This window comes from Perognathus longimembris, chromosome 23, assembly GCF_023159225.1.
Source record: "Perognathus longimembris pacificus isolate PPM17 chromosome 23, ASM2315922v1, whole genome shotgun sequence".
Lineage (NCBI taxonomy): Eukaryota > Metazoa > Chordata > Mammalia > Rodentia > Heteromyidae > Perognathus > Perognathus longimembris.
In genome coordinates, this window is record NC_063183.1 from 5,653,067 (window position 1) to 5,679,483 (window position 26,417).

General features: G+C 52.9%; 1 protein-coding gene across 3 annotated transcripts in view; it reads right to left on the bottom strand.

The window, feature by feature from the left end:
• The window catches only part of Gsg1l (GSG1 like), an 89,834-nt gene that overhangs the window by 23,082 nt on the left and 40,335 nt on the right, over positions 1-26,417 (bottom strand). For 2 of the 3 annotated variants that reach the window (XM_048332703.1, XM_048332701.1), the window contains exon 3: positions 8,652-8,804. The exons of the other annotated variant lie outside the window; for it this stretch is intronic. In XM_048332703.1, the coding sequence (XP_048188660.1) occupies positions 8,652-8,804 (153 nt within the window). The remainder of the gene's footprint in view (positions 1-8,651; positions 8,805-26,417) is intronic. 3 annotated transcript variants of the gene reach the window in all.

A 26,417-nucleotide genomic window follows, 5' to 3' on the forward strand; every position in this document is an offset into this window, starting at 1 on the left:
GGATCCACATGTGGAAGTGAGGGTGATCTCCAGCCAATAACCAGCAAGAAACTGATGCCTCAGGGAAGCAAAGGCTGTCAACCGCCATACAAGCTTGAAACAGACCCTTCTCCAGACACAGCCAGGAGAGCCTGACTCTGAAGAGCACCTGGTGGCACCCACCTGCACGAGTGGGTGGGAGTGATAGCCAGGGCAGGTCCCATGGCTGGTGGGACTGGGGCAGGGCAGGGCAGGTCCCATGGCTGGTGGGACTGGGGCAGGGCAGGGCAGGTCCCATGGCTGGTGGGGCTGGGGCAGGGCAGGGCAGGTCCCATGGCTGGTGGGGCTGGGGCAGGGGCTGGGTGCTGTCCTGGATCAGCCGAGGGAGCCACACTCATGACCCAGCCCAGGCCGTATTCACACCCTGCCTGCGACGGGCCTCCTCCAGCCCCAAGCCCCAGCCTGCTGAAGAGCTTCCCTTCCCACTCCTACCTGTGTGTGAGCGCGCACACATACATGTGTGCACACACATACACACTTGGCACACAGCTGGCTTCCATTCCACATGCACGTGCTTGAAAGAAACATGTGTTCTTCTCCAGGTGTTTATTTAGGAATCGGGGGTTATATAATTCTATATGTACTTACTATCTAATCTTATTGTATTTTATGAGTACTCAGTCACTCAGGTAAACTCTTTGTGACTCTATACCAGTTTCTCAGTGGTGTGTGTGTGTGTGTGTGTGTGTGTGTGAAAATTCTCAAAGCCTGTAGGTCAAGCCTGCAGCTCACGCCTGTAATCTTAGCTACTCAGATGGCTGAGATCCGAGGATTGCCGTTGGAAGCCAGTCTAGGCAGGAAAGTCCATGAGGCTCTTATTTCCAATTAACCACCAAAAAGCCAGAAGTGAGGTTGGAACTCAAGCATTAGAGCAATAGCCTTGAGCCAAACAGCTCAGGAACAGCCTTAAGTTTAAGCCCCAGGACTGGCATACACACACACACACACACACACACACACACACACACACACATAAACAAACACACGTGCATACACACACAATCTCTAACTACATGGTCTGGGGCCCAGTGGCTCACACCTGTAATCCTCAGGAAGCTGAGATCTGAAGATTTAAATTCAAAGCCAGCCCAGGCAAGAAGGTCCATTAGACTCTTTATCTCTAATTAACCACCAAAAAGCTGCAAGCAGAGCTGTGATTCAAGTGATAAAGCATCGATTGACCTTGAGCAAAAACGTTAAGGGACAGCACCCAGGCTCAGAGTTCAAGCCCCAGTGTAGGGAAGTGCGGGTGGAGAATAGGGAAAGGTGGGGGTCACAGAAACCTGTGACAGGCAACTCAGCCCTCCAATGTCTGTCTCCCAAGACAGCCACTTCCCCGAGGATGTCAGCAATATCCTTGAAATCCAAGGCCATCAATTGAACTTAATCTTCTCCAGGGCAGCTGTCCATCCTCTCTGCCTATCCACAGGAAGAAACGTGTGGAGACATGAAATTGCACCGTGACCTTTAGAGAAATCCTGCTCTGAGCTAACCAAGTCTCAGCCCCTTGGATCACGAGATGACTCAAACCAGGAGTGAGAAGGTTTTGACACTGAACGGTTTTGACATTGCCGGATGAAGGCCACTGCCCTTGTGAGGCCTCTCAGGGAGGCTCCGAGCCTCCAAACCGTGGAGGAGCCAGCCCTCCACAGGCAGGTCCTTCCCTACAGGCTGTGCTCTGGCCCTCAGGAAGAGCCGGGCCCTGGCACACAGCCGACAACTCTCAGGCCTGTCATCCATTCACCTGACAACATTCACAGAGGGGCCCACTGGGTCTCCTGGGCTCGAGACCCTGAGGTGAATATGGTTCCTGACACAAGGCTTGGGGACAGTAGGGTGTGAGCCCTCAGGCCTCTGTGCAAGCGTCCAGCCACGCTTCGTGGCCACGCCCCTCGGGAATGATGCTCCGTGGCCACGCCCCTCCAGGGCTGCCACTCTGTGGCCACGCCCCTGGACTCCAGGCTTCCCCCTGGATCTCCAGGCCACTCCCAGCCCCTCCCCACCCCCACCCCCCAGAAACCAGGCTCCTGAGCTCCCAGAATTCTTTGCTATACCCACTCAGAGTCAGGGCTGTCAGACACCAGCAGTCCCAACAATGGGATCTGATTGGATTTTACTTCCAATTTCTATTAAACTTATTAAAATTCTTACTTCTTCTATGAGCCCCCTAAAGGCCAATTTCTAGCTGGCCCTGCGCCTGAGGCCAGGCTCATTTGTATGGAAGGCCTGCGCATCCCCCGGCCCTGGCTTCTAGGAGCGTGCAAAGTGTGTGCTGGAATGTAAATCGTGAATGACCAACCTCCAGGGGCCAGTGACAGGACACTGCCTGGCCTGCAGCCTGCCTCTTTTCCTTCTAGAAGGGAAGACACTCTCCACCCCCGCCCCCTGCCATGGGGGCCACTGGTGGGCTCCTAACACCCCCTTGTTCATCTCACAAACACAAGGCAGCCTCTACATGAAGGGATGAGGTAGGGGCTGCCGCTGGGAATTCAGCATGGCCACCCTCCTCCCCCCGGGGCTAATGAGGAGAACGGCATACACTGAAGTAAAATCAATGATTACAAACGCTGAAAGAGACGTCTATACAGCCTCGATCGAAAACTGGCAGCCTAGGGGGCTCAATTCAACCTGCAGATGTTGGCAAGAGTCATAAACACGGATGGATTTTTTTTCTCTTCTTTTTTGGAGCCAACGTTTAAGGATCTGGAGGATTTCCATTAAAATATGGGAGTTTGGGCTCCTTTTGTTAAAAAAAAAAAATCAGAAACCCTGGCAACACTGGGTCCCCATTTCCCCTTGGCAACTGCTGCAGTCTGAATACTCGCATCTCCCCTCCGTGCTCCGGAATCATCTGATGCCCAGAGCAAACAGTGTGGGGACATAAGAAGAGACTCTGGGGTGTGGCTAGGTCACATGGACAGGGGCTCTCTTCAGAAGAAACCCTTCCACCCCTTAAAGATGCAGTTTAGAAAGAGGCAGGCACTGGTGGCTCACTCCTGTCATCCCAGGTACTCAGGAAGTTGGGATCTGAGGATGGAAGTTTGCAGCCAGCCCCGAGGCAGGAAAGTCCTTGGGATTTATCTCCAGTGGACTACCAAAAAGCTGGAAAGTGGAACTGTTGCTTGAGTAGGCCAGCTTTGAGTGGAAAAGTTAAGGGAGAGCACCCAGGCTGTGAGCTGAAGCCCCAGTACCAGCACCCAAAAAGTAAAACAATAAATGTAAGTTTCAGGTGGAAATTGCAATCTACAGGCAGGGAAGCCCTCCGCAAATGCCAAATCCGTCAATGCCTTGATCTCAGACTTTGGAGCTGCCCTGTGAAGCCAATGTAGGTCAGGGGAAGCTTGGTTTCCTTGCAGACCGCAGAAGGCATTTATTTGTATTTCAGCCCCTGAGAAGACTCAGCTCAGGAAGTCAGATGTGGCAAAGAGCAAGCCGATTAAGCCCCGGCCTGATCAGCACTGACCACATAATATCAGTGATCTCAAGCTTTGTGTCTTTTCCAGCTGGTACTGGGGCTTGAACTCCAGGTCGAGGTGCTGTTTACTTAGCTTTTTTTTTTTTTCCCACTCAAAGCTAGTGCTCTACTACTGGTGCCACTTCTGGCTTTTTTTGCTGGTTAATTGGAGATACGCAACGGGTAGACCTTAACTGGCTTCAAAACCTTGATCCTCAGATCTCCTGAGTAGCCAGGGTTACAGGTGTGTGCCAACAGTGCCCGGCTCCTTGATCTCACAAGATTTTTTTAACAGAGCTACAAAACTCCCGTCGCCAACATGTTGAAACCTGTCATGTCTCAGCAGAGCCTGTCCCTTGTGTGTTTGTAGTGACGCTGGTGTGCATAATCCTAAGGCAACATGGGTCACAGACAAGCGGAGAGGAAGGACATCGGGTGACATGAAGCCGGAGACGGTTGTTGCTACTATACATGTCACTACCCAACTTGTCTCATCACTTTAGATGGTGTCCCTGCTTTTAAACTCAGCTCGCTGTAAGCAGCCATAGCTGTCCGCTTGCAGGCCATGCCCCCCCGCCTCTCTCTCCTTATTAGCTGTGTGCATCGTGCAAAGGGGTTTCCTTGTGCTATTTTGTGCAGACATATATATTATATATAATACACTTAGATCACATTCACCCCTCCATTACCCTCTCCTCCTTGTTTTGTTGCTTTTTAGTCGGGATTTATGGCATCTTCTGATGGGCTATGTGGAGAGAGGACCTACGCGGTCCAGGTGAACGCCAGGCCTCTGAGGGAGACGGCCACACAGCTGTCAGACGCAGCTCATCATTAAGTGACATCTGACTCTCTTACGCTCCTGTAGCCACTCAACAAATGTTTATTGAGCACCTACTAAATTCCCTCCCCCCCCCCCCACCCCGCATGTTGCTTTGAAATTTGTAAGTGCAGTTAAGGGAAAGGGAAGTGGAAGGGGATGGGGGAGAGAGGGGAGGAGAACCCATGAGGGAAGTGATACTTGGGCAGAGGCCTGCATGCTGAGGAGTGAGAGCCCCAGCATGAAGGGAGAAGTGGTCAGACAGGCGGTGGACAGGCAGGTCCTGCAGATCCAGCCTCCCAGAGAGCCTGGGAGACAGTGCACAGAGGGCAGTGAGGTGGCTGCGAAGGATGGATTGCCCAGGTCATGTTTTGTAGCTGTGGCAGGGAGCTTGGCTTTTATGGGGCATTTGATAAATACCAATGAGAAATGACAGACTTGCCCACAAATCCTAGGCTAAACAGAAAGGGGCTTTTATGGATTTCTAAACCTCCACAGGAGTTAGAGCTTGGTTACCTCATGGAGATAAATCCTGGATAAATGCCAAATTCAGCCACACAGTAGGGGGCAAATGGATGTCTGCACCAATGGGCATGGCCGTGTCGTATTTCAAGGTGCTAAAATGTATGTTTTTCCTCCGTCTGGTCCCCTTTTCTTCTCCACTTACTGTGTTCCCAGAGGTGACACAGGAAGGAGAGAAGCAGATTCGGCTGAATTTCTTCAGCTTGCACAAGAGAGGGAGTGAGGGGCAGGGGTGCTGTTTTGGCTGTTGGGAGTGCCCTAGTTTAAAAGAAAGGATTAAGCCAGGCACTGGTGGCTCACGCCTGTCATCCTAGCTACTCAGGGGGCTGAGATCTGAGGATCACCACTGGAAGCCAGCCCAGGCAGAAAAGTCCCCGTGAGACCCTTATCTCCAATTAATTACTCAAAAATTAGAAGTGGAGCTGTGGCTCAAAGTGGTAGAACATTAGCCTTGAGCTAAAGGAGGCCCTGTGTTCAAGTCCCACAAATGGCAATATTTTTTAAATTTAAGTAGATTAATGTTTTCCTGGGGCTTCTATGGTTGGTTGAAAATACAGAGTAGTTTCTAGTGAGGGTGAGGTTTATTTTGGGCTAATGGAACCGCTTTAAAATTAGATGCCTATTAAAATCACGGAATTCGGCTTTAAATAGGAAAAGACCTCGATACGCAAATGGCATCTTAATAAAGTTATATTTTAAAAATTAAAAGCTATTTTATTTTATTATTTATTTATTTATTTTTGCAGAGGGACACAGGTTTGGGGGTTTCTTGATTACTATTCGTATTTGTAAGGTCCATCCCTGGAAGGGCTCCATGCAGATGCCCCCCACCTGGCTAAGTCTCCACCCAGTTACCTGGGTAGCCAGCAGACCTGGAGGCAGTTACCTCCCCCTTCCCTGAGGTCACATCCTAATCCACCTGGCCACACACCCCTGCCCCTGCCCTAGATAAGGCCGGGTGGAGTGGGGATCGCCCCTTATCTCCGGCCATGCATCAGCTCTGCCACTGGCCAGCTGTTTGGTAATAAACTTTTCTCTCCTGCCTGAATACCACGTGGCATCCTCCTTTACCGGCTACCTACTTTAAAAACCAAACAGTATTCCCCCATGGTGACTTACTAGCCCTGGGTCTCAGTTTCCCCAGCTATACACGGAGGTGCAAGAAGAGCCCCTGCACGCCACAGAACCCCAGGAGTACACACCCAAGTTCAGGGAGGCTCCTGGTTGGGACACTGGGCCTGGTTTCTGTCTTTTATTTGAAGCAAGTGTGCTTTCCTGTGAGAAAGAGAGCTGAAACTGGGGGCAGATGGGGCCCCCCAAAACTTGTGGCTGGTGTCTCAGGCGAGGATGCTGGCCGCTAGGGTGTGACAGCCTCTCGCCGAGTCCCACCAGTGGGGTCCCCAGGACCGGGGCTCCGGCTCCACTCCTGCCTTTCCAACATATGCGATCCCCTCTTGGTCTTCTGTGCAGATCCCTGCAGTCTTAACCCCGGAGGGTCCCCTCAGCCCGGGGGGGGGCGAGGTGAGCAGCCCACCCTCAGCAGGGCGCCATGATGCCCAGCTAGGATGGACAGTGACTAACAACACTGAGAACCAAGGAGCCACCATCCAAGGACAGGTGGAAGCTTCTAGCAAGGAGCAGGGTGGGCAAAGGGTGTGATGCTCCTGAGAGGGGTCCAGGGGACTTCTGCCAGCACCCCCACTGGAAGTGGCCTGAGCAACAATGCCATGGAAGGTGGTGTGATCAGATGCCAGAATGGGGGATTTCATTTATTGCCCGTGCGTGCGCATGTGTGTGTGTGTGAGTATGTGCGCACGCACACGCTGGTCCTGGGACTCCACTTCCTGGTTTTGGTGGTTATTTGGAGATAAGGGTCTCACGGACTTCCCTGCCCAGGCTTCCTTCAAACCACAATCCTCAGACCTCAGCCTCCTGTGCTTGACTTCCAATTAAACTAGACCACAGGATCCCTGCTAAAAACTGGAGCAAGAAGGCCAAGGACAAAGCCGAAGGTCAAGGCCCGGCAGGAAGACAACTCAGAGAAACTGGATTTAAGTTCTCCTAAAGGAGCTCCTTTGTCCACACCAATCAAAGCTAGCTGCTCGGACATTTCCATAATTACTAATGAAGTCTAATTACCAGTTTGCGCAAGGGCTCCTGCTCTGCCTTCGCCTCTCCCCTAGAAGGCAGTGACCTTGGGCCGAGCTGGCCCAGCAGATGGCAGGGCCTGATCGGCCCTCACGGGGTTCCAGGGTTGGCCTGTGTCCAGTCCCCACCAAAGCCACCCCTTCCCGAATGAAAGACTGCTCCCCCCTGCACCACCGAGGTGCCAATGCCAGTCCTCATGTCTCCAGGAGCTCCGGAAAGCCTTTTCCACACAGAAACACCACAGCGGTCTCTCTACCTCTGGCTGCTTCTTTTCTAATGTGTGCCTGGCTGCTATGTTCCCTCCCTCCCTGTATCCCTCCCTCCCTTTCTGTCCCATGAAAAGCTCTTTGAAACCAGCTTAAGGTCCCCTCCACAACTGTCTGGTTGTGGGACCTGGGGTCAGTCAAATGAACCCCCCTGAGCCCTGCATCTTTTATCTGCCTGGAATTAGGGAGATGATCTTATTTACTTTAGCAGAGTGACTCTATCCCCCCTCACCACCCCCCCTTCCCGGCTGGGAAGAATACTGGGTTTTCTGGAGGGGTTCAGACTTTGATTAGCTCCTGGAGGAAGGCGATTGATACACACACACACACACACACACACACACACACACACACACACACACACACAGCTGCAGGAATTCCCTCCAGCTGCCTTGGGCTGCCAGATGTTGTTGCTTTAGTTTCTGGATGAGGAGTGAGTGGATAGAAGGGGGCTTGCTGGGGGAGTGGGGGATTCTTTGACACTGGATGGAGGAAGAGCAAAGGAGGATAGAAGAGGAGGTGCTGGGGTGTACCACTCAAGAACCTCAGGCCCTTCTTGCTAAGATGATGGCTGCCCAAGGGGGTGCTGGGCCAGGGGGTCCCCCGGCCACCCGGGGAATGCTTTCAGTCGCATCAAATAAAATTCATACGACCAGAGAGGAAAGTAGTCACAGGGAAAAGTGTGGATGGTAACCCGCGGTCACAGGTGGGAAGAAATGTGCTGGTGACCGCGTCAGCCCTCCGACACTGGCCACGGCGTGTCGGTATGCTGGGGGAAATGCGCAAGTTAGAAATTAAGATGCCATAGCTCCCCACCCAGGCCCACGTCCAAGTTCACCGGCTCTCGGTTGTTATTTTATTATTGGTAGTAGTAGTATCATTAGTAGTGGTACTGTAGCTTGATCTTAGGGCCGGAGCACTGTCCTGGAGCTTCTTTTTGCCCAAGGCTGGTGCTCTACCACTTGAGCCAGAGCTCCACTACTGGCTTTTTTGGGAGTTCATTGGCGATGAGTCTCATGGACTTTCCTGCCCAGGCTGGCTTCGAACTCTGATCCTTAGATCTCGGCCTCCTGAGTAGCTGGGATTACAGATGTGAGCCACCAGCATCTGGCCAGCCCCCCCCCCTTTATAGCTCCACAGAAGCCCCCACCAGCCCCCTCTACCTGCTGGGTAGCCGGTTCCCTGTCTCTCATGCCCCCATCTCTCCCAAGCTGGGTGGCCCTGACCTTCAGAACCCCTGAGTTCCCGCTGACCCCTCCGCTTTCCCCATGTGCATTGCTGCCCCCTGAGGGTTCCCCGCTGGAGCCCCAGGACCCTGTCCCACGCCTGCCACGCCACAGACTCAGGAAGAGAAGCCACAGTGCCGGGGCCTCGCCAGTGTCACCCCGGCGGCCATGGGCCTTACCTGAGAGCACCGTGAAGACAGCGGCGAAGGCATTGAGCTTCAGCCCGTCGATGACGTTGCTGGAGTGGAAGAGCTCAAGACACATGAGGCTGAAGCCGACCACCAGCAGCAAGATGTACAGGACTTCCGACACCACCGACAGCCACAGCACTCCTGCGGGGCAGAGCAGAGAGGCCCCGGCGGGCCGGGCTGGTGTCAGGGGCAGCTCCACGGGGGCCCCCTCCCCACTGGCATTCCAGAACACATGCCCTGCCTGGCTAGGGGTGGGAGGTCAACCACAGTCCTACGGTTTTCCGTGTGTGTGTGTGTGTGTGTGTGTGTGTGTGTGTGTGTGTGCGTGTCGGTCCTGGGGCTTGAACTCAGGGCCTGGAAGCTATCTCTGAATGTTCCTGCTCAAGGCTAGTGCTCTGCCATTTGCGCCACAGCTCTACTTCTAAATTTTGGGTGGTTCATTGGAGCTAAGAGAGTCTCACGGACTTTCCTGGCCAGGCTGGCTTTGAACTGTGATCCTCAGATCTCAGCCTCCTGAGTAGCTACAATGACAGACCTGGCCCAATGCATTCTTCATCTGCGCCTAAATCAGCTTGAGGAAGGCAGCAGTGCTTTTCTGGCATGGCTGACCTGCCGGGCCTGCCCCTGCCCGCGTGTAGCCATTCCTCCCCCTCAGGCTCTTCCCAGGGGCTCCCACAAGATGATGTACCCAGTGGAGCCATCAGAATTCAGAGAACCCCGGCTCTGAAATGCACCCCCTCATCCCTGCCACCCAGGGTGCAGAGTTGCGGAACACTTCTCCCTCACTAAAAATAATCCCATCTCCTGGGCATCCTCGTGGATTCCATGTGTGCCAGGCAGCCTGTACGTCGTGAACACCCCCCCACCCTCCGTGGCTCCCACACGCACGGTCCCCAAAGACTCCACGGACCCCAGGCCCACCAGGCAGAAGTGCCTCCTCCCCAACCCCAGCTGCTGATGCTCCTCCAGGGGCCTCTGCAGAATTTGGGGGGCCCTGTCCACCCCTGTCTGACTCAGCTGCCCCCCCACTCCACACCCACTCCCCAGGCTCATGCCTGCCCACGCCACTCTGGGCCAGGCCCCCTTCCACCTGCCAGCCTAGCTGGCACAGCTCCGCTCTGTCAGGGGTGCTGGGTGGGGGGTGCTGGGTTATAGCTACAGAAACCTGGGCTCTGGGCACCCAGCTGTGTGATGACAGCACGTCTGGGATTCGTGCTGCCCCACCCCCATCCCCTCAGCTTTATTCTGAAGGCTCCAGCTCATCCAAGCCCAGGAAACTTCTGGCAATTACAAGAATGAGGGCAGGCACGCTGCTCCTGGAGCCGTGGCCCCTGCCCTGTGGGCTTCCGTCTATCTTTATCTTTCATGTAGGGTCTCGTGTGTTGGCTTTGGCCAACCTGAACGGTAATTCTCCTGCACATCTCTCTCCCCCACGTAAGATGGAATTACAGACGTGTACCGCCAAGCCCCAGCTAATTGGCTGAGATAAAGTCTCACTGTGTTTTTTTTTTTACTTTTGCCAAGCCTGGCCTTGAACTGTGACTTTCCCCAGCATCTGTCTCCCCAAGAAGCAGGAATTACAGGTGTGAGCTACCCTGCCTGGCTACAAGGTATTTCTGTGTTGTGGACTACTCTATTGTCTTCTTACAGCAACAACTCCTACAGGGACCAAGGTGGTGGCCTCAGTGCCACCCCAACCAGTGAGGTCAAAGGCCCTAAGAAGCTGTCTTTCGATTTCTCAGCCCCCCTTGGCTCCCCCAGACCCGCTGACTCAGGAGCTCTGGGGTGAGGCCGCTCAGAGTTGAGGGCCACCGTCTACTGTTTGGCAAAGCTCCTAGCCCACAGAGGGAGGGCAATGGGGACAACGAGGCCACTGGGGCTGCTGCCCGGTGCCCGGCTGGGCGGTGCTCTCACCAAAGGATTGTGCCATTCCCTAAAAGTGGCCACTAATGACTGGATTTGCAGGGGAGAACGGCTGACCCTCGGGCCAGGAGAAAAATCAGATGATTTCTCATCAGGCCTGAGGCCCTCCCTTCAAGTGACAGCTAATCCCCGCAGCCGTACTTTTTATTTTCCCCCAAAATAATAAATAAATAAAATAAAGCTTCCGGAAGACAACTCTGACCCTGTGCTGGCAGAATCGATGGGCTTAGGAGAAGGTTTCCAAGGGCCCCATGCCGCCATCTTGCCCCTGATGAGCACTTGGGGCGGGCTCCTGGTTTAGGTGTGAGGAGTTCCTGGGCGTGGCCTGGAGGAGGGGCCTTGTCCCGCCCCCGTGCCCCGCCCCCCCATCACAGGGCCTAAGTGTCAATCATGCATATATAATGAGCTCAGGCAAGCCACACCAGACCATAAGAACCCACCACTACTTGTGAGTGATTGTAACCATTCGAGATCGTAGCCAAGCAAAGGCACTCGTGCTCTTCCTGTAATCCCAGCTACTTGGAAAATGGAGATTGAGAAGATCACAGTTCAAAGCCAGCCTGGACAAAAAATGAGTGAGACTGCAGCTCGGCTGATAAACTCACGTGTGTGTGTGTGTGTGTGTGTGTGTGTGTATGGTGGCACACTTGTGTCATCCCAGCTAGCTGGGGAGGGATAGAGAGGAAAATCACAATCCAGGCTGGTTAAGGGCAAAAACACAAGACCCCCGATGCAATCTCCTCATTGAGCAAACATCACAGCACATACCAGACGCTTGGCAGGGGAGATGCCGCAGGCACATCCTTTCATTGTCAACCTCTTTTTTTCCCCCTTTTAGACAAACAGAAAGACTAAATAACAATTGGCCGTGTGTGGTGGTTAACACCTGTCATTCTGGTCTCAGGTGACTAACTTTTCCTTCATTTCTTTTTATTAGAGTGTTGGTTATACCAATGTTTGAACTCAGGGCCGCATGCTTGCTAAGCAGGTAATGCTACCACTGAAGCTGTAGGTTATTTTGTGGAGAGTGTTTCATGGTTTTTTGCTAGGGGCTCAGAGCCTCCTACCTATGCCTCCAGCATAGCTGGGATCACAAGTGTGAGCCACCATACCTGGCTTGTGCATTGAAATGACGGATCAATACTTTTTGCTAGCCTTGAACTGTAATCCAAGGTATTGAGCCGCCATTCCAATGTACAAGCCAGGTATGGTAGCTCACATCCGTGATCCCAACACATTAATAAAAATAAATAAAGAGGGCTAGGAACGTGGCCTAGTGGCAGAGTGCTCGCCTCGCGTACGTGAAGCCCTGGGTTCAATTCCTCAGCACCACATATATAGAAAATGGCCAGAAGTGGCGCTGTGGTTCAAGTGGCAGAGTGCTAGCCTTGAGCAGAAGGAAGCCAGGGACAGTGCTCAGGCCCTGAGCTCAAGCCCCAGGACTGGCAAAAAATAAATAAATAAATAAAGGGGAAAAAAAAGCAGGATGTAAAACACTATATAATAGTTAATACATAAACCAGTGACACAACCTTAGCTGTCCTTAAGAGTGATGCACCGCGCTAGCGGTTAGAGTGCCAGCCATGAGCGGAAGAGGCCAAACTCAAGTGTGAGGCCCTGAATTCAAGCCCTGACATTGGCACAATAAATGAATGAATGAATGAATGATTTCGCTGGGTGCTGGTGGCTCACGCCTGTAATCCTTACTAACCAGGAGGCTGAGATCTGAGGATTGAAGTTCGAAGCCAGCCCGAGCAAGAAAGTCCGTGAGACTTTTCTCTCCAATGAACCACCAGAAAACTGGAAATGGCGCAGTAGAGCTCTAACCTTGAGCAAAAAAAGCTCAGGGATGGCGCCCAGGGCCTGAGTTCAAGGCCCACTTCTGCGTCCTGTAAGATCTCATGGGGGTCACTGAACATTCCGTGTCTCATTATGTGGGTTGACAAGAGCTGAGCAGGGTGGGTGCTGTGCGTGCTGTCCTTGGCCCACAGTGGTTAACATGTGGTCACAACCCCCATGGCCGCATGATGTCTGTGCCAATCCTGGGACTTGAACTCAGGGCCTGGTCACTCACTGTCTCAGATCTCAGCCTCCTGAGTAGCTAGGATGACAGGCGAGAGGGTCGGACTAGCTCGGAGTTGCTGGGAGTCATGTGAAAGCCGGAGGTGGACTGACTGACATCTCAGGAGAACACAATTTTTTTTTCTCCCAACGATTCCACATCAGTTTAATGCCTGAGATGGATCAACGATGGCATGTTGGCAGCCTCCAGCGAGACAGGACACCGGCTGACACAGAGCATGCTAAATCATGTAAATTCATGTAAATGAGGCCCCACAGGCTGCTGGGACAGCCAGGCGCTTGCTTGGTGATGGCTGCTCTTGGGGAAATGTCAACATAGTAGCTCAGAGGCAGGGAGGCTGGTGCTGGAAGAGGCCAGGGGCCTCCCCTGCGGACAGGAGGCGCTGAGAGCAAAGTCCCTTTGCAGTGATGATCCTCAGTTTCCCTCACAGGAAAGTGAGCAGTGTCTCAGACAAATCACTGGCAGGCTGAATCTGGCCTTAGAAATGTCTTCTTTGGCCCACACAATATTTTTAAAAATATCTGAATTCATTATCAACATTTAAAAATAGGGAACTTCACATTAAACACACACACGCAGAGTGATTTCTGGATTTCCTTTGCAAGGCGGGTAAGGCACCCGTCCTGGACACCCTGTCCCTGCCTGGTGGCAGCTATGGAGCTGGGCCTGTCCCCAACTCAGGGCCACCGCGAAGGACCCACCCACCTGCCCGGTCAGCACCCCAGAGACCCTGTCCAGGACCACACCCCCGCCAGGAGATAGGGTCTGAGGTCATTTCTGTCTCTGCATACTCTACAGAAATATAGCATTTCATTTGTTGAGACAGAGTTCCGCTATGTAGCCCGGATTGGCTTGGAACCCACAATCCTCCTGTCTCAGTATCCTGAGTGCTGGGATTACAGGCATGCCCCATGGTGCTCAGCTTATAATAAAGGCAGCATTTTACAACTCTGAGTCACAGAACAGACCCTGATCTCCACATGGAGGGATGAAGTAGCCGCAAACTCACTCAGCCAGCTTCCCCTGAGGGAGAGGGGCCTGGCAGACACCAAAGAGGCCTCTCCGACTCAGAGGGGGCCAACGGTCAGAGTGAGGCATGAAGGAAAGGCCAGGAGGACAGGCACACAGTGGCTTACTGCAGCCCAAAGTGTGGCCCCCAGAGAGGGCGAGACCTGCAGTCATGATGTACTGAAACCTCGGTGAATCAGTCAGGACAGCTTGGTGGTCTTGACCTGAGCCCCAGGGGAACTGCTGAGGGACCTCTGCTGGCAGGGTGCTAGGGGTCTCCTGGGACCCTGCCCTGCCCACCCTCAGAGCACCCACCAAAGCTGTACACATCCGAATCCCCAGAGCTGAGAGTGTGCCACCTGCAAGGTAGGAGGGACTATCTGGACATGGCCAAGATCTTGAGATGGGGACATTCTTCTGGACCATCAGCATGGTGGAGAGGACCTGGGAGGCTCAGCGTGGGGTTGGGAGTGGTGCAAGGTCTTGAGCCCTGGAACTCTTGTCCCCTCAAGATCAGGGACACGGCAAGGAACCGGGTTCTCCCCTGGGACATCCTGAAGGGGACACACAAGGCCGGGTGCTGTCATGTAGCAGGTGCTCATCTAACAAACCCAAGGTTGGGACTTCCATCCCCTGGGCATTGCCAAAGGAAAACTTAAAAAAAGAAAAGGGAAGGAAGGAAGGAAGGAAGGAAGGAAGGAAGGAAGGAAGGAAGGAAGGAAGGAAGGAAGGAAAGAAGGAAGGAAGGAAGGAAGGAAGGAAGGAAGGAAGGAAGGAAGGAAGGAAGGAAGGAAGGAAGGAAGGAAGGAAGGAAGGAAGGAAAGAAGAAAGAAGAAAAGAAGGAGAGTTTCTAGAAGATTCCAGAAAGAACCACAGCCCTGAAGTCCCTGTGATGAAAGCCATTGGGATTGTGTCCTCAGAGTGGCCCCCACTTTGGGAGGGGCCTGGACGTGGGGTCAGGCAAGTGTTCATCTTGAGTACCATCTGATATGTCTGAGTACCACTGTGTTTAAAAGAGATGGTGTGCGTGCGCATGCACACACACACACACATACACACATACATGGTCCTGGCACACAGTAGGACCTCAGTAAATACTGACAAGTTGGAGCAGCATAGCAGCCAGGGTTTGCAACTGTACACACTCATCTATCATTGAAACCATTTCTGGCAAGTCCCCATTGTCCCCTTCAGGCTCCCCGAGGCCCTCAGGCCCCCGTCCCTGTCAATGCAGAAACGCTTCCAGCAGACGTGCCCTTAAAAAATGGCCCTGCTGGGGGGCTGGGGATATGGCCTAGTGGCAAGAGTGCTTGCCTCATATACATGAGGCCCTGGGTTCAATTCCCCAGCACCACATATATAGAAAATGGCCAGAAGGGGCACTGTGGCTCAAGTGGCAGAGTGCTTTTCTTGAGCAAAAAGAAGCCAGGGACAGTGCTCAGGCCCTGAGTCCAAGGCCCAGGACTGGCAAAAAATAAAATAAAAAAAAAATGGCCCTGCTGGAACCTGAGACCATTGGGAGAAGCTAAGATGTGTTGTGGTGACCTTGGCCTTCAGCGTCAGACCACATCGAGGTTTTTTTGTTTGTTTGTTTGGCTTTGGTTTTTTTCACTTTTTCTTCGGGTCCCAGAAATGGCCTTTGGAAATAAGCCAAGCTCTATGCCAGTGGGGGGCTGGAGTGGGCAGGGTGGGCAGAGGGTGGGAACTTAGCAAGTCCCCAGTTCTGGCGTCCATCCCCCAGGTCCACGGCAGAAGGGAAAGCTCAGAGAGGGCAGACTGCAGAGTGAACTGAGGACTGGTGTTTGTTGCTCTCTCTCTCTCTCTCTCTCTCTCTCTCTCTCTCTCTCTCTCTCGTGTGTGTGTGTGTGTGTGTGTGTGTGTGTGTGTTGCTTGCTCACTTTCTCCCATCATCCTCATTATGTCTTTCTTCCTCTCTAATCCTTTGTGGTGATGTTGCTCATTCATTTGTTTCTGTGTGGGTGCTAGTACAGGGCCTGGACGCTGTCCCTAAGCTTTTTTTGCTCAAGGCTGGAGCTCTACCACTTGAACCACAGCTCCCTTTCCAGCTTCTTTTTTTTTCTGGTTAACTGGAAATAGGAGTCTCACAGACTGTTCTGGCTTTGGGTCTGGCTTCAAACCAGCATATGCTATCTCAGCCTCCTGAGTAGCTAGGATGTCAGGTGGGAGCAACCAGGGCCAGCTTTGTTGGTTGGCTTTTATCGAGACCAAGATTCACTATGTGGCCCAGGCTGGCCTTGAACCCTTGATCCTCTTGCCTCTGCCTTCCAAGAGCTAGGATTACAGGAGTGCACCACTATGCCCTCTCCTAAATGAGTCTCTCCTGGCTGAGCATGCTCACCCTGGCAGGTGAGAGAAGGCAGACAGGACTCTGCTGGGGTTTCGCCTTGCCGTCTGAGTCTCTGTGAACCAGACAGCGTCTTTCATCTTGCCGCCCCCTCCCCTCTGCTCCACCTAGACCAAAGGAATCCTGCTTTTATCCCGGGGAGTCTAAAAATATCCAGACTCACCAACTTCAGGGCTTGGCCGTCTCCTCTAGGGAAGACCCACGAAGCTTTTAGCCAATATAAATGGCATTTCCTTTGGTATTTTTAAAGATCACACAATCCAAAGGAATAAGCAAACTGGACTGAGGCCTTTGAAAGTCTAACTTCCAAATGCCTGCTTCACATTTAAAAAAAAAAAAAAAAGAAGAAAGTTTTGTGTTTTTTTTTTTAAAGAGGTACGAAAGGTTAGATTTCCAGACAGTTCACAAAAGGAACTAACCTAGTTTTAAAAAAATCAGATGGAAAAATAGATGGGACCTCACTGGTAATAAAATTCAGATTAGAATTCCCGTAAGGCTGCACTAGAAGCTGGTATATTAAGCCAAGATTTTTTTTTTTTTCACATTGGAGCTCTTCTGGCAGAAAATGGGGAAGGGAAAGTTAATTTCCCTAGAAGAAATAGCTGTTTCTGTCTGGAGGGAGAGATGGGCCCAGTCCTGGCTACCCGGCTCTGAGGCCCTCAGGATGGGGGGTGCAGAACAGTGGGCCATGGCTCAGGATCGTTCTCCCTAGGGTTCTCTTTCCTCTTACCCCGCCCCTGCCTCTGAGGGATCTTGGCTCCATTCCGGCAAACCTCAGCTCCTAAGGAAAGTGTGGAGACACCCCAGGCATCCGTCCACCCACCAGGCCCCGCCCCCGACCCCCCCCCCCCCCCCCCCCCCGCAGCCTCACCCTGGGCTACAGCTTTGCCCCAAGGGTCTCCTCATCTGGAGACTGAGACTGGGTGGTCAGCCCTCACGGCCTCTGTGGCCTGCTCATCTCCAGGGGAACCCAGAGGAGCCTCCCGTCCTCCACCCACCCCACCTGCACCCCAGGCTGGCCCAGCAGGGCCCTGGGGAAGAGGACAGAGAGGGCATCGCCCCCGAACCCCAGCCTCCCACGCTCTGCACCTGGCGTGGGCTGGGCTACCAGCCCCCATCACTGCTGTCTGAGCTCATTTTGTGCAGCTCCAGCAGAACTCCTAAGACAAAGCAACTTACAAAGGAGATCTTTTCTCATCGTGCAGAGGCCGGGCAATCCAAGCTGAAGGAATGTGGCACCAAGGTGGCATGTGTCAACCCATGGTGGAGGGGAGGGCAGAAGGGAGGCAGGCAGTCGGACAGGCAAGTTTAGGCTCCAGAACTTTCCCAGGAAATACAGTCCCAGGTCCCAAGTCCCCTTCATCATGGGACAAGGACAAATACGTTGCTACCCAAGCAGGATGAACGGCTCCCGCCCGGAGAGACCCGTGCTCATAGGAGAGTGCCATTGTGCTTGTGTGCGGCTGTGACGATCCCACCGTGTCTGCACAGGCCCCAGGCCCCTCCTCTCTGTGTGAAGCTCTCTCACACAATGGAGGTGCCACACACACCCACACTGCACACACAATTGTACTGTGTTGTTTAGACAGTTGTGACAAGGAAAAGAAAACCTGTGTGTTCAGTCAAAAGGCAGCTTGTTTCCCCTTTTCCTTTTTGGTTTGTGGGAGCATCTCAATCTGTAGCCCAGGCTGGCTTTGAACTTAAGGCCTTCCTACCTCAGCTCTCCAAGAACTGGAATTGACCACTACACCCAGCTTCTAGAAATTATTTTTGATGGTACTGGTGTTTGTACACAGGGCTGTGTGCTTGTTCCGCAGGTACTCCACAGGACCTTTGCACTTGCTGTTCCTCTCTCTCTCTCTTCTTCTGAGACCAAGACTTGAACTCAGCACCTGACCCTTTGCTCTCTGGCTGGTACTCTACCAGCTGAGCCATGCCTCCAGTTCCTGTTCCTGCTTCTCAGTCTCCTTCCCAATGACGTTCTCATGCTCCCTTTTCCACTTCCCTGCGGGCTCCTGGTCTGGAAAGCGGCAGCCCTCGCCACTCTTGGACCTCAATCCTGCTGATGCACCGCACATGTCACCATGGGACGACACCAGGTGGGTGGTGGAAAGTCCACGTTTCTTCCTGAAGGCTGGGGTTTCGGTCCGCATGGTACAGATCAGGACTCTGGGGCCTTGAACTCACCGGGCCCACAGCAGCCATGCACGAGCTTGTCAGCTTGGAACCCAAGCTGTAGATCTGACTCTTATGTCTTCCAACTGCACAAAGCTTTGGCGAGTAAGATAATACACTCAATAACAACTTTAAAAGTTAAAATGGCTGGGCACCAGTAGTTCATACCTGTAATCCTAGCTATTCAGGAGTTTGAGATCTGAGGATCAAAGCCAGAGCAGGCAGGAAAGTCCAGAAGACTCTTATCTCCAATTAAACACCAAAAAAGCAAACAAAAAATGGCAGAAGTGGAGCTGCGACTCAAAGTGGTAGAGCACCAGCCTTGAGTGAAAAAGCTAATAGCTCCCAGATCCTTAGTTCAAACCCCAACACCCCATACATGAAAGTCAAACTAATTAGGTTGGTTATAGTGGTACATGCCTGCAATCCCAGCTACTTAGGAAGCTAAGATTGGGAAGACCATGGTTTGAGACCAACCTGGGCAAAAAAAAGCTATCTAAGTCCCATCTCAACCAATAAGCCAGGCATGGTGATGTGAACCTGTGCTTTTAGTTAGCTACAGGAGGCTGTAGATGGGAGGATCGTAGTCTGAAGTTGATTTTGGGCAAAAACTCAAGTCACACGGTTCTGAGTTCAAAAAAGAACCCAGCCAAAACAAGGGAGTAATCTGTATTCATTGTGAACAGTTTTTTGTTTGTTTTTTTAAGAATCCACAAACATGAAAAAAGCAAAACAATTTTCCCAGCAACATCCACAGATGAAAGGAGGGGTAGTTTCCTTCCTGGTTTGCAGGAGGGTAAGCTCCCCCCAACCCCAGGCAGGAGCAGGCTGATCAGGCAGTTTTGCATCCTGTTGGTTTTGCAAAGCATCATCTCAGGAACATTTTTATGTGTCACTTAATTACATTCCATTTTTGCCATCATCCGTAACGATGCAATTAGTGTCCTTGTACACACACGTCCGTGTTGACAATATGAAATATTATACAGTCGTCCCAAATGAATTTGTCAAGGAATCTCTAATGATGTAAAGACTCTCCCGGCTGCATTATGAATACCAGCGGACCGCTGAGGGACGATGCGGCTGGTCGGGCGGGGTGGCATGGCTGGGGGGACTCGCCATACATCCTTGAGGAGAATAATCTGTGGCTTTGAAGCTTGATGATCCGGAGCAGTGAGGCTCTCTCTGAGCCTCAGTTTCCTTCTCTGCTAAGAGGATGGGGCGTGGGGGGGGCGGATTCTGGAAGGATCTTGTGTTTCTGTTGGTGGTGGTGGAAGTGGTGGGGACCCCCTGGGCTTCCTGCCCGCCAGGCCAGGTTGCTCAAGAGGAGGAGGGGGGAGGGGGAGGGGGAGGGGGAGAGGAGAGGGAGGGGAGGAAGAGGGGGAGGAGGAGGGGAAGGAGGAGGGGAAGGAGGAGGGGAAGGAGGAGGGGAAGGAGGAGGGTCAGGAGAAGGGGAAGGAGGAGGGTCAGCCCTGCGCCCTTCCAGTTGTTTCAGCGTTGGGTCCTGGCCACCTCCGAGCTAAAACAAAATCAACACGAGTGTGCAAGGGGCCCGCACGCGTGGCGGAGGCCGAGTGTGGAAGGGACGCGTGGCGGCGGCCGCGTGTGGAGGAGGCCCGCACGCGTAGCCTGGGCGCCTTCCCGCCTCCCCGACCTCGGGCTTGCAGTCACCTGTCAGGAGGTGACGGAGGAGCCCTGCCATCCCGGCCCGGGACGCATATATGTTCTGTGCCTGAGCGCACACCCGCGCATGCACACATGCTGAGCACGCGCACACACCTGCACGTCCTCTACACGTGTGCACACTTCATTTGTGAGCACTTAGTACACGCCCTGCGCATGCACACGCACGTGCCCTCTGCGCATGCGCACACCCCTGCACGCACCCTCTGCACATGCGCACGCCCACCCTCCGCGCATGCGCACACCCCTGCACGCACCCTCTGCCCATGCACACACCCCGCACGCGCCCTCTGCGCACCCTTTGCATGTATGCACCCTACACGTTGGCTTTGAAAAGCCCCAGGGACCACGGAGGAAGGAGCAGGGCTGGGTCTGAGTAACCCAGGGAGTGTGGTGACTTCCGGGAAGGAGTTTGCCAAATGTCCCCTTGTAGTTCCAAAGGAAACAGGCAAAAGCTGAGACAGCCTCCCCACAGGAGGCCCCATGGAACCCCAGTAAGGAGTGAGCTTGAATTGGGTGCTGATGGTCGCTCCTGTAATCCCAGCTACTCAGGAGGCTCAGATCTCAGCCTGGAGGTTCCAAGCCAGCCTGGGCAGCCAAGTCTTGTGAGACTCTTATCTCCAGTTAACTACCAAAAAAATGGAGGTGTGACTCTAGTGGTAGAGCACCAGCCTTGAGCCAAAAAAGTTAAATAAGAGTGGGAAGCCAAGTTCAGGCCCCAGAGCTGGAAAAGTAAGTAAATAAATAAACAAATATGTATGTGTCCTAACTAAGTTATACTGTCCATGGCCTGCACATTCTAAAAAGAACCTGAGCTAGAACTTTAAAGACATACAAATTAAGCCATCTTCCCTTTGCCAAGTTAGATATGCAATTGACATCAGGTCTCCCTGAGACCCAGGGGACAGAAAATACAACCCAAACAAGCTGCAGCAGCCAGATACTCTGCCCAGCTGAAAATGTGGAGGAAGATCTCGGCTTCAGGTGCAGCTGGGTCTAGAGTTCAGCCCTTCCTTGTGTTCTGCCTTTCACCTTGAGATGTGAGTCTCAGGCTCTACCCAGTGGTAAGAACATGGCTGAAAGCTAAGAGAGCTCTCAGAGAGCAACAGGCCCTTTGTTTAGGATCCACTTCTTACCATATTCAAATCCACTGGGCTGTTTTGTGTGCATTTGGTTCTGGTTTTAGTTTTGAGGCAGGCCTGCCTCAGCCTTGCAAGCATTGGAATTATAGACATGGCCACTGTGAGGCCTGGACACCTTGCTTGGCCCCTCCCCTCCCCTTTTCCTTGTGGAGACGGCTAGCATTTCCTTGCATCTCATCACCTGTCAGCCAATCACACAATGAGAGAGGAGCGAGGTGCTTCGATTGGCAGAGGCCTGGCATGAGCATCAATGCTCAGGGAAAACTAGAGTGTGGCCATCAGAAGAAATGAAGTTCAAATGGTAGCAGAGGGTTCAAAGAAGGAAAAAAAAAAAAAAACTTCCTGCCTTTGTAAAGCAGGAAGCCCTGCTGGCTACTCTAACTGGCTGGACATTTTTATTCTTGGCTTGGTACTACAAGCTGTTCAGCCATCAGATGTAAAGTACCGCCTGGCGCTGTAGGAAACATCTCTGGGATCAGGGCCCGGAGATGAATGCTTCCTAGGCTCCATTCCTTTACCCAGGACAGACATTGCCAATCGATCACAGCACTCCCCCACAGAGCCCGAGAGACCCATCCCAATCTCTCTTCACACAGCCCTCCTGGAAGGCACTACCAATTGAACAGAGAAAGGATGAAGTGTCAGCTTGTGTTTTCTTTTAAATGATTCTAATTCCATCACCAGACAGAGCAGAAATGGCCCTGGGAGGCGGGGAAGGGGAAGCAATGAGCCTATTCCATGGAACAAGTTGTTAGGGGTGCTTGAGGATACCAGTCCTCGAATTCTCACTCACACCTGTCTGTATCTCACTTGATGTCATGTGCAGGAATGAGTTGGGGGTACAGCTTCCAGGTTGGGGGGTGGGATGGGCAGGACAATGCTCCCTTGCTGCTGCTAGAATCAAGTCCAAATTCCCTCCTGAGGCCTTTGAGGCTGCCGGTCCGTCACTCACAGGCCACCCTCTTCTCCCACTTTGTCTCCCACCCTTCACCTTCTGTGCTCAACCTGTTGCTCAGAACAGACCCAGCTCAATCCTGAGTCAGAGCTTTGTGTGATGTCCTGGAGGGTGACAGGGACACAGGCCAGCAGCCCAGGCGACGTCTGTCCAGCCTTGTCCAGCAGCCCAGGAGAAAGGGCAGGAAGTGCCACGGAGCAACCAAGCTGCCCACAACCAATACCTGGCACGGCAGCGAGGAAGATGAATCCCTGTGATTGGCCAGGCTGGATCCTGCTCCCGCCCCACCCAGACAGAGGTGGAGAGAGGGTGCACTAGGAGAGAGGGGAAGGCCCGCTCCCCCCTGCATTGCATTCTGGGCTACACAGGAAAGAACCTGATGAGTGCTCCTGGGTAGAAGGAGGAGCATGTGGAGGGGAGATGTTTAGAAGCTTCTCAGTCTTTTTTGTCTTTTGTTTTTCCTTGTGCCACCCCAAGGCTTGAACTCAGGACCCAGATACCATCTCTTCGCTTTCGTTTGTTTGTTTTTGCTCAAGACTGGTGCTCTACTGCTTGAGCCACACTTCCACTTTATTTTTAAAAGTGGTTCATTGGAGGAAAGAGTCTCACAGACTTTCCTAGCTGGGCTGGCCCTGAACTACAATCCTTAGATCTCGGACTCCTGATTATTCTTCATGACACCCCTGCTCACACTCTTATATTTGAGGCACGCTTGAGACCCGACATTATAGGCATTCTATGGCTCATGCAGCCCCTGAGATTTAAGATAGCAACAGAAAGCCTCTCTGGTCTCGCTCGAAGCGACGGAGAATAGCCACAACTCGCTGCCAGCTCTGGAACATTCTCCTGTGGCCCTGTGTGGCGAGTGAGCAAAGTCTGCGGTGGCAGCAGAGAAGACGCCAGGTTTCTTTCTGTGTGCTGCCCCTCACCGTGGGGTCGTTTTTTTTTGTCTTGTTTTGTTTCCTTGGACTTTAGCGCAGCTGCCTGGAGCTAAGAAGATTCCCCGCCTGAACCTGAGCTGTCAGCATGCCAGGCTGACTTAATTAAAGTGAGCAGAATTACCAAGTCATTACTTAAAGGGGGAAAAGAGCTTTGGCACCCCCTGGGACAGCAGCTGCCCCCCCCGCCTGGGAGCCGCTGTCCCCCTGGCTGTGGTCCCCATTGCCCTCCTGCCCAGCCCTCTTTCTTCTAGGATCTTCTCTGATCTTGCAAAACGGAAGTGAGATTTTGTTTTTGTTTTTCTTTTGCTGAGAAAAAGAGCCGAGCAGCCCAAAGGCGCCCGGGGCCGGCCACGCGCACAGCAGCACACGGGGCGTGGCCGCCGCTCATCCCGGCACGCACCCGTCACCCTCTCAGCCCGCAGCCCGCAGGAGCCCCGTGATGGACTGAAAGGCCCTGGGGGGAGCTGTAATTAAATCCCAGAAGATTGCCAGTCCTCCTGCTGGCGAGAGAGAAAAGAGCCAGGCGCAGCAGGCCTGTCCAGACAGAGACAGCCCGGGATGGACAGAGGCAGCTCGGACGACAGGCGACACGCAGCGCCGGGGCGGTGTTTAATCAGGAGGAATGACAGGGGAGGTGGGGGCTGGGGGTGAGAAGGGAGCAGGTGCTTTCTGACCAGACCCAGGCTGAGAAGAGCTAGAAATGTTGATCATCCAGCAGATGGAGAGTAAAAGCTCAGGTCCCCGGAACAGGCTAAAATGCTGCAACCCCTCAATCTAAACACACAGGACTGTGCCTGAGCTGCATGCAGATGCAGGTTCAAAGTCCACATCCGACCATCCTGCTGCACCGCAGGGTGAGCTGATAGCCACACACAAGACACCGCTGTCCCACTTAAGAAACTTCAGTTTAAATGCCTCCTCTGAGGTTCCCCCCCCCTCCCACCCGCCTGCCAGACACTTGGGTTTTCCCATCTAGGGCTTGGTTCAGCACCATGGCCAGTGTATCTGAATGGATGGATGGATGGATGGATGGATGGGTAGACAAGCTGATGGACAGGTGGATGGGTGGTGGATGGGTGGTGGATGGGTGGTGGATAAATGGATGGACAGTTGGAGAGATGATAGATGGTGTATGGATAGAAGGATAGATCAGATTGATGGCTGATGGCTGATGGATAAATGGATGGATGGATGGATGAATGTTGAGTGGATGGACAGATGGACAGATGATGGATGGATGGACAAACAAAACATGGTATGCATGCACCACAGAACATGATTCAGCCTTCAGAAGGGAATTCTGTTCTGGCACGTGCTGCAGCCTAGGTGAGCTTTGAAGACACTGTGGTAAGTACCATCCACAGGACACAAAGGGCCACGTATGGACGGGCTCTGCCATGGTGAGGACCCTTCCAAAGGCAAGTTCACAGGTGGGGGAGGGCATAGGGGTGGCCAGCGGCCCGCCCAGAAGGCAGTAATCAGGGCGCTGCCGTCCTCAGAGCGCAGGCTCGTGGTTTGGGGTGGTCAAGGGCAATGCGTGTGCGGGAGGCTGCATGGAACAATGCTCAGCTCTGAGCTCACAGCCTGCCAAGATGCTCAATTGTACAGTAGGTTTCTCTTGCAACAATTAGGGGAGAAGAACTCCTGTTTATGGATGTCTGAGACAGACACCGCATGGGGGAATTCGGCAACTTACAGAGGCTGACCAAAGACAACAGGAAATTACAAAACTCCTATAAATCAATAAGAGAAAGAAAACGACAGCTAATTTAATGGAAACAGCCAAAAGATACAAACAGGCATTGCGCACAAGCCGGCATCCGAATGGCGGAAACACGGAAGGACGCGCGCGTTCATTACTAACCGGGAGAGGCAATTGAAAACCACCACGATATGCCATCCCTCACCCGCCAAATTGGCTCCATTTATAAATCTCACCATGGCAAATGCTATCAGGAGAGAGATGGGAATTCATACCCAATTAATAGAGGCAACAATGGGCAAGGCCACTGGGTGCCAGGCCCACGCCTGTCACCCCAGCTACGCAGAAGGCTGAGATCTGAAGTTCAAAGTTAGCCTAGGCAGGAGAGTCTATGAGACTCTGACCTCCAAGGAACCAGCAAAAAAAAGAAAGCCAGAAGTGGAGCTGTGACTCAAGTGGTAGAGTGCCGGCCTTGACCGTAAAGGCTAAGGGACAATACCCAGACCCTGAGGTCAAGCCTCAGTACTGACATAACTAGTACAATCAAACGAAATGACATCTAATATTGGACACATGCTTCCTTTTCTTAAAATTTATTACTCTTCCCTAAATTACACTCTCGCTTTTGTTCTCTGCCCACAAGACAAGCAAGGTTCCTCTTCCCCTGCCCCAGCCATAATGTGCTGCCTCAACACAGGCCTAAAGCAAGGAGGATCAACTGCAATCCATGATCTATTGTAAACCTTTCTTCTTCACAGGTCACTCTCTCGGTTTTGGTACAGTGAAGGTAGTTACAACAGAGAACAAAGAAGGCTTATATATGACCCGCCAAATCACAAACAAGGTGGCTCAACAATGAGTTGCCTGTAGAGGCTTTTAGGATGAATGTCGGTTGCGGGGCTTGAACTCAGGGTCTAGGCACTGTCTCAGCTTCTTTCACTCAAGGCTAGTGCTCTATTGCTTTGAGCCACAGCTCCACTTCCGATTTTCTAATGGTTCATTGGAGATAAGAGTCTCATGGACTTTCTTGCCCGGGATGGCTTTGAACTGTGATCCTCGGGTCACAGCCTCCTGAGTGGCTAGGATGACAGGCGTGAGCTGCTGGCACCAGGGTTGCTGTCTGCGTTTCACCCTGCCTCTGTATCCCTGCTCCTCTCACGCTGCGGCCCAGCGTAGACACTGCCCGGACGGCCACCATTTGTGTAGCTGTACGCCTGGCAGAACCCCTCGCCATGCCGGGCCTGTTCCCAGCTTGCAAGCGCCAGGGCCAGTCGCTGTGGGGTTTAGATGACGTTGTGCGAGAGAGTGAGCATGGAAGTCTGCCGGGTAGCTAATTACCTGGAAAGATAATCTTGAATAATTGGAATTAGAGCCACTAAAGCAATTATTAGACGTTGTGATCTCTGGGAGCGATCCTCCACCAGGCTTAGGAGCTTAATAAGAGCTTATAATTAGAAGAGCCCAGAACTTCAGAGAAAAAGTGGTGTGGGGCAGGTGGGGGGGGGCAGAACCAGCACCCCAGAACTGAGGGGGTAGGAGGAGAAGGCCCAGGGAGGCTGGGAGGCAGGCTAGGTGGGGAGGAGGAGCATGAGCCAGCTTTGCCCTCACCTTGCTGTGTGACCTTGAGTAAGGCGCCCAAGGCCTCTGGCCCACCCCTTCCTCCATCCCTCAGTCACGCACCAAACGCCCATCTCCTCCCTGCGTTTGAGGGTGGCCAGGACTCAATGGGACAGTGTGTGTCCACCCTCTTTTGAGGGGCTCAGTCAGGGACTACAGG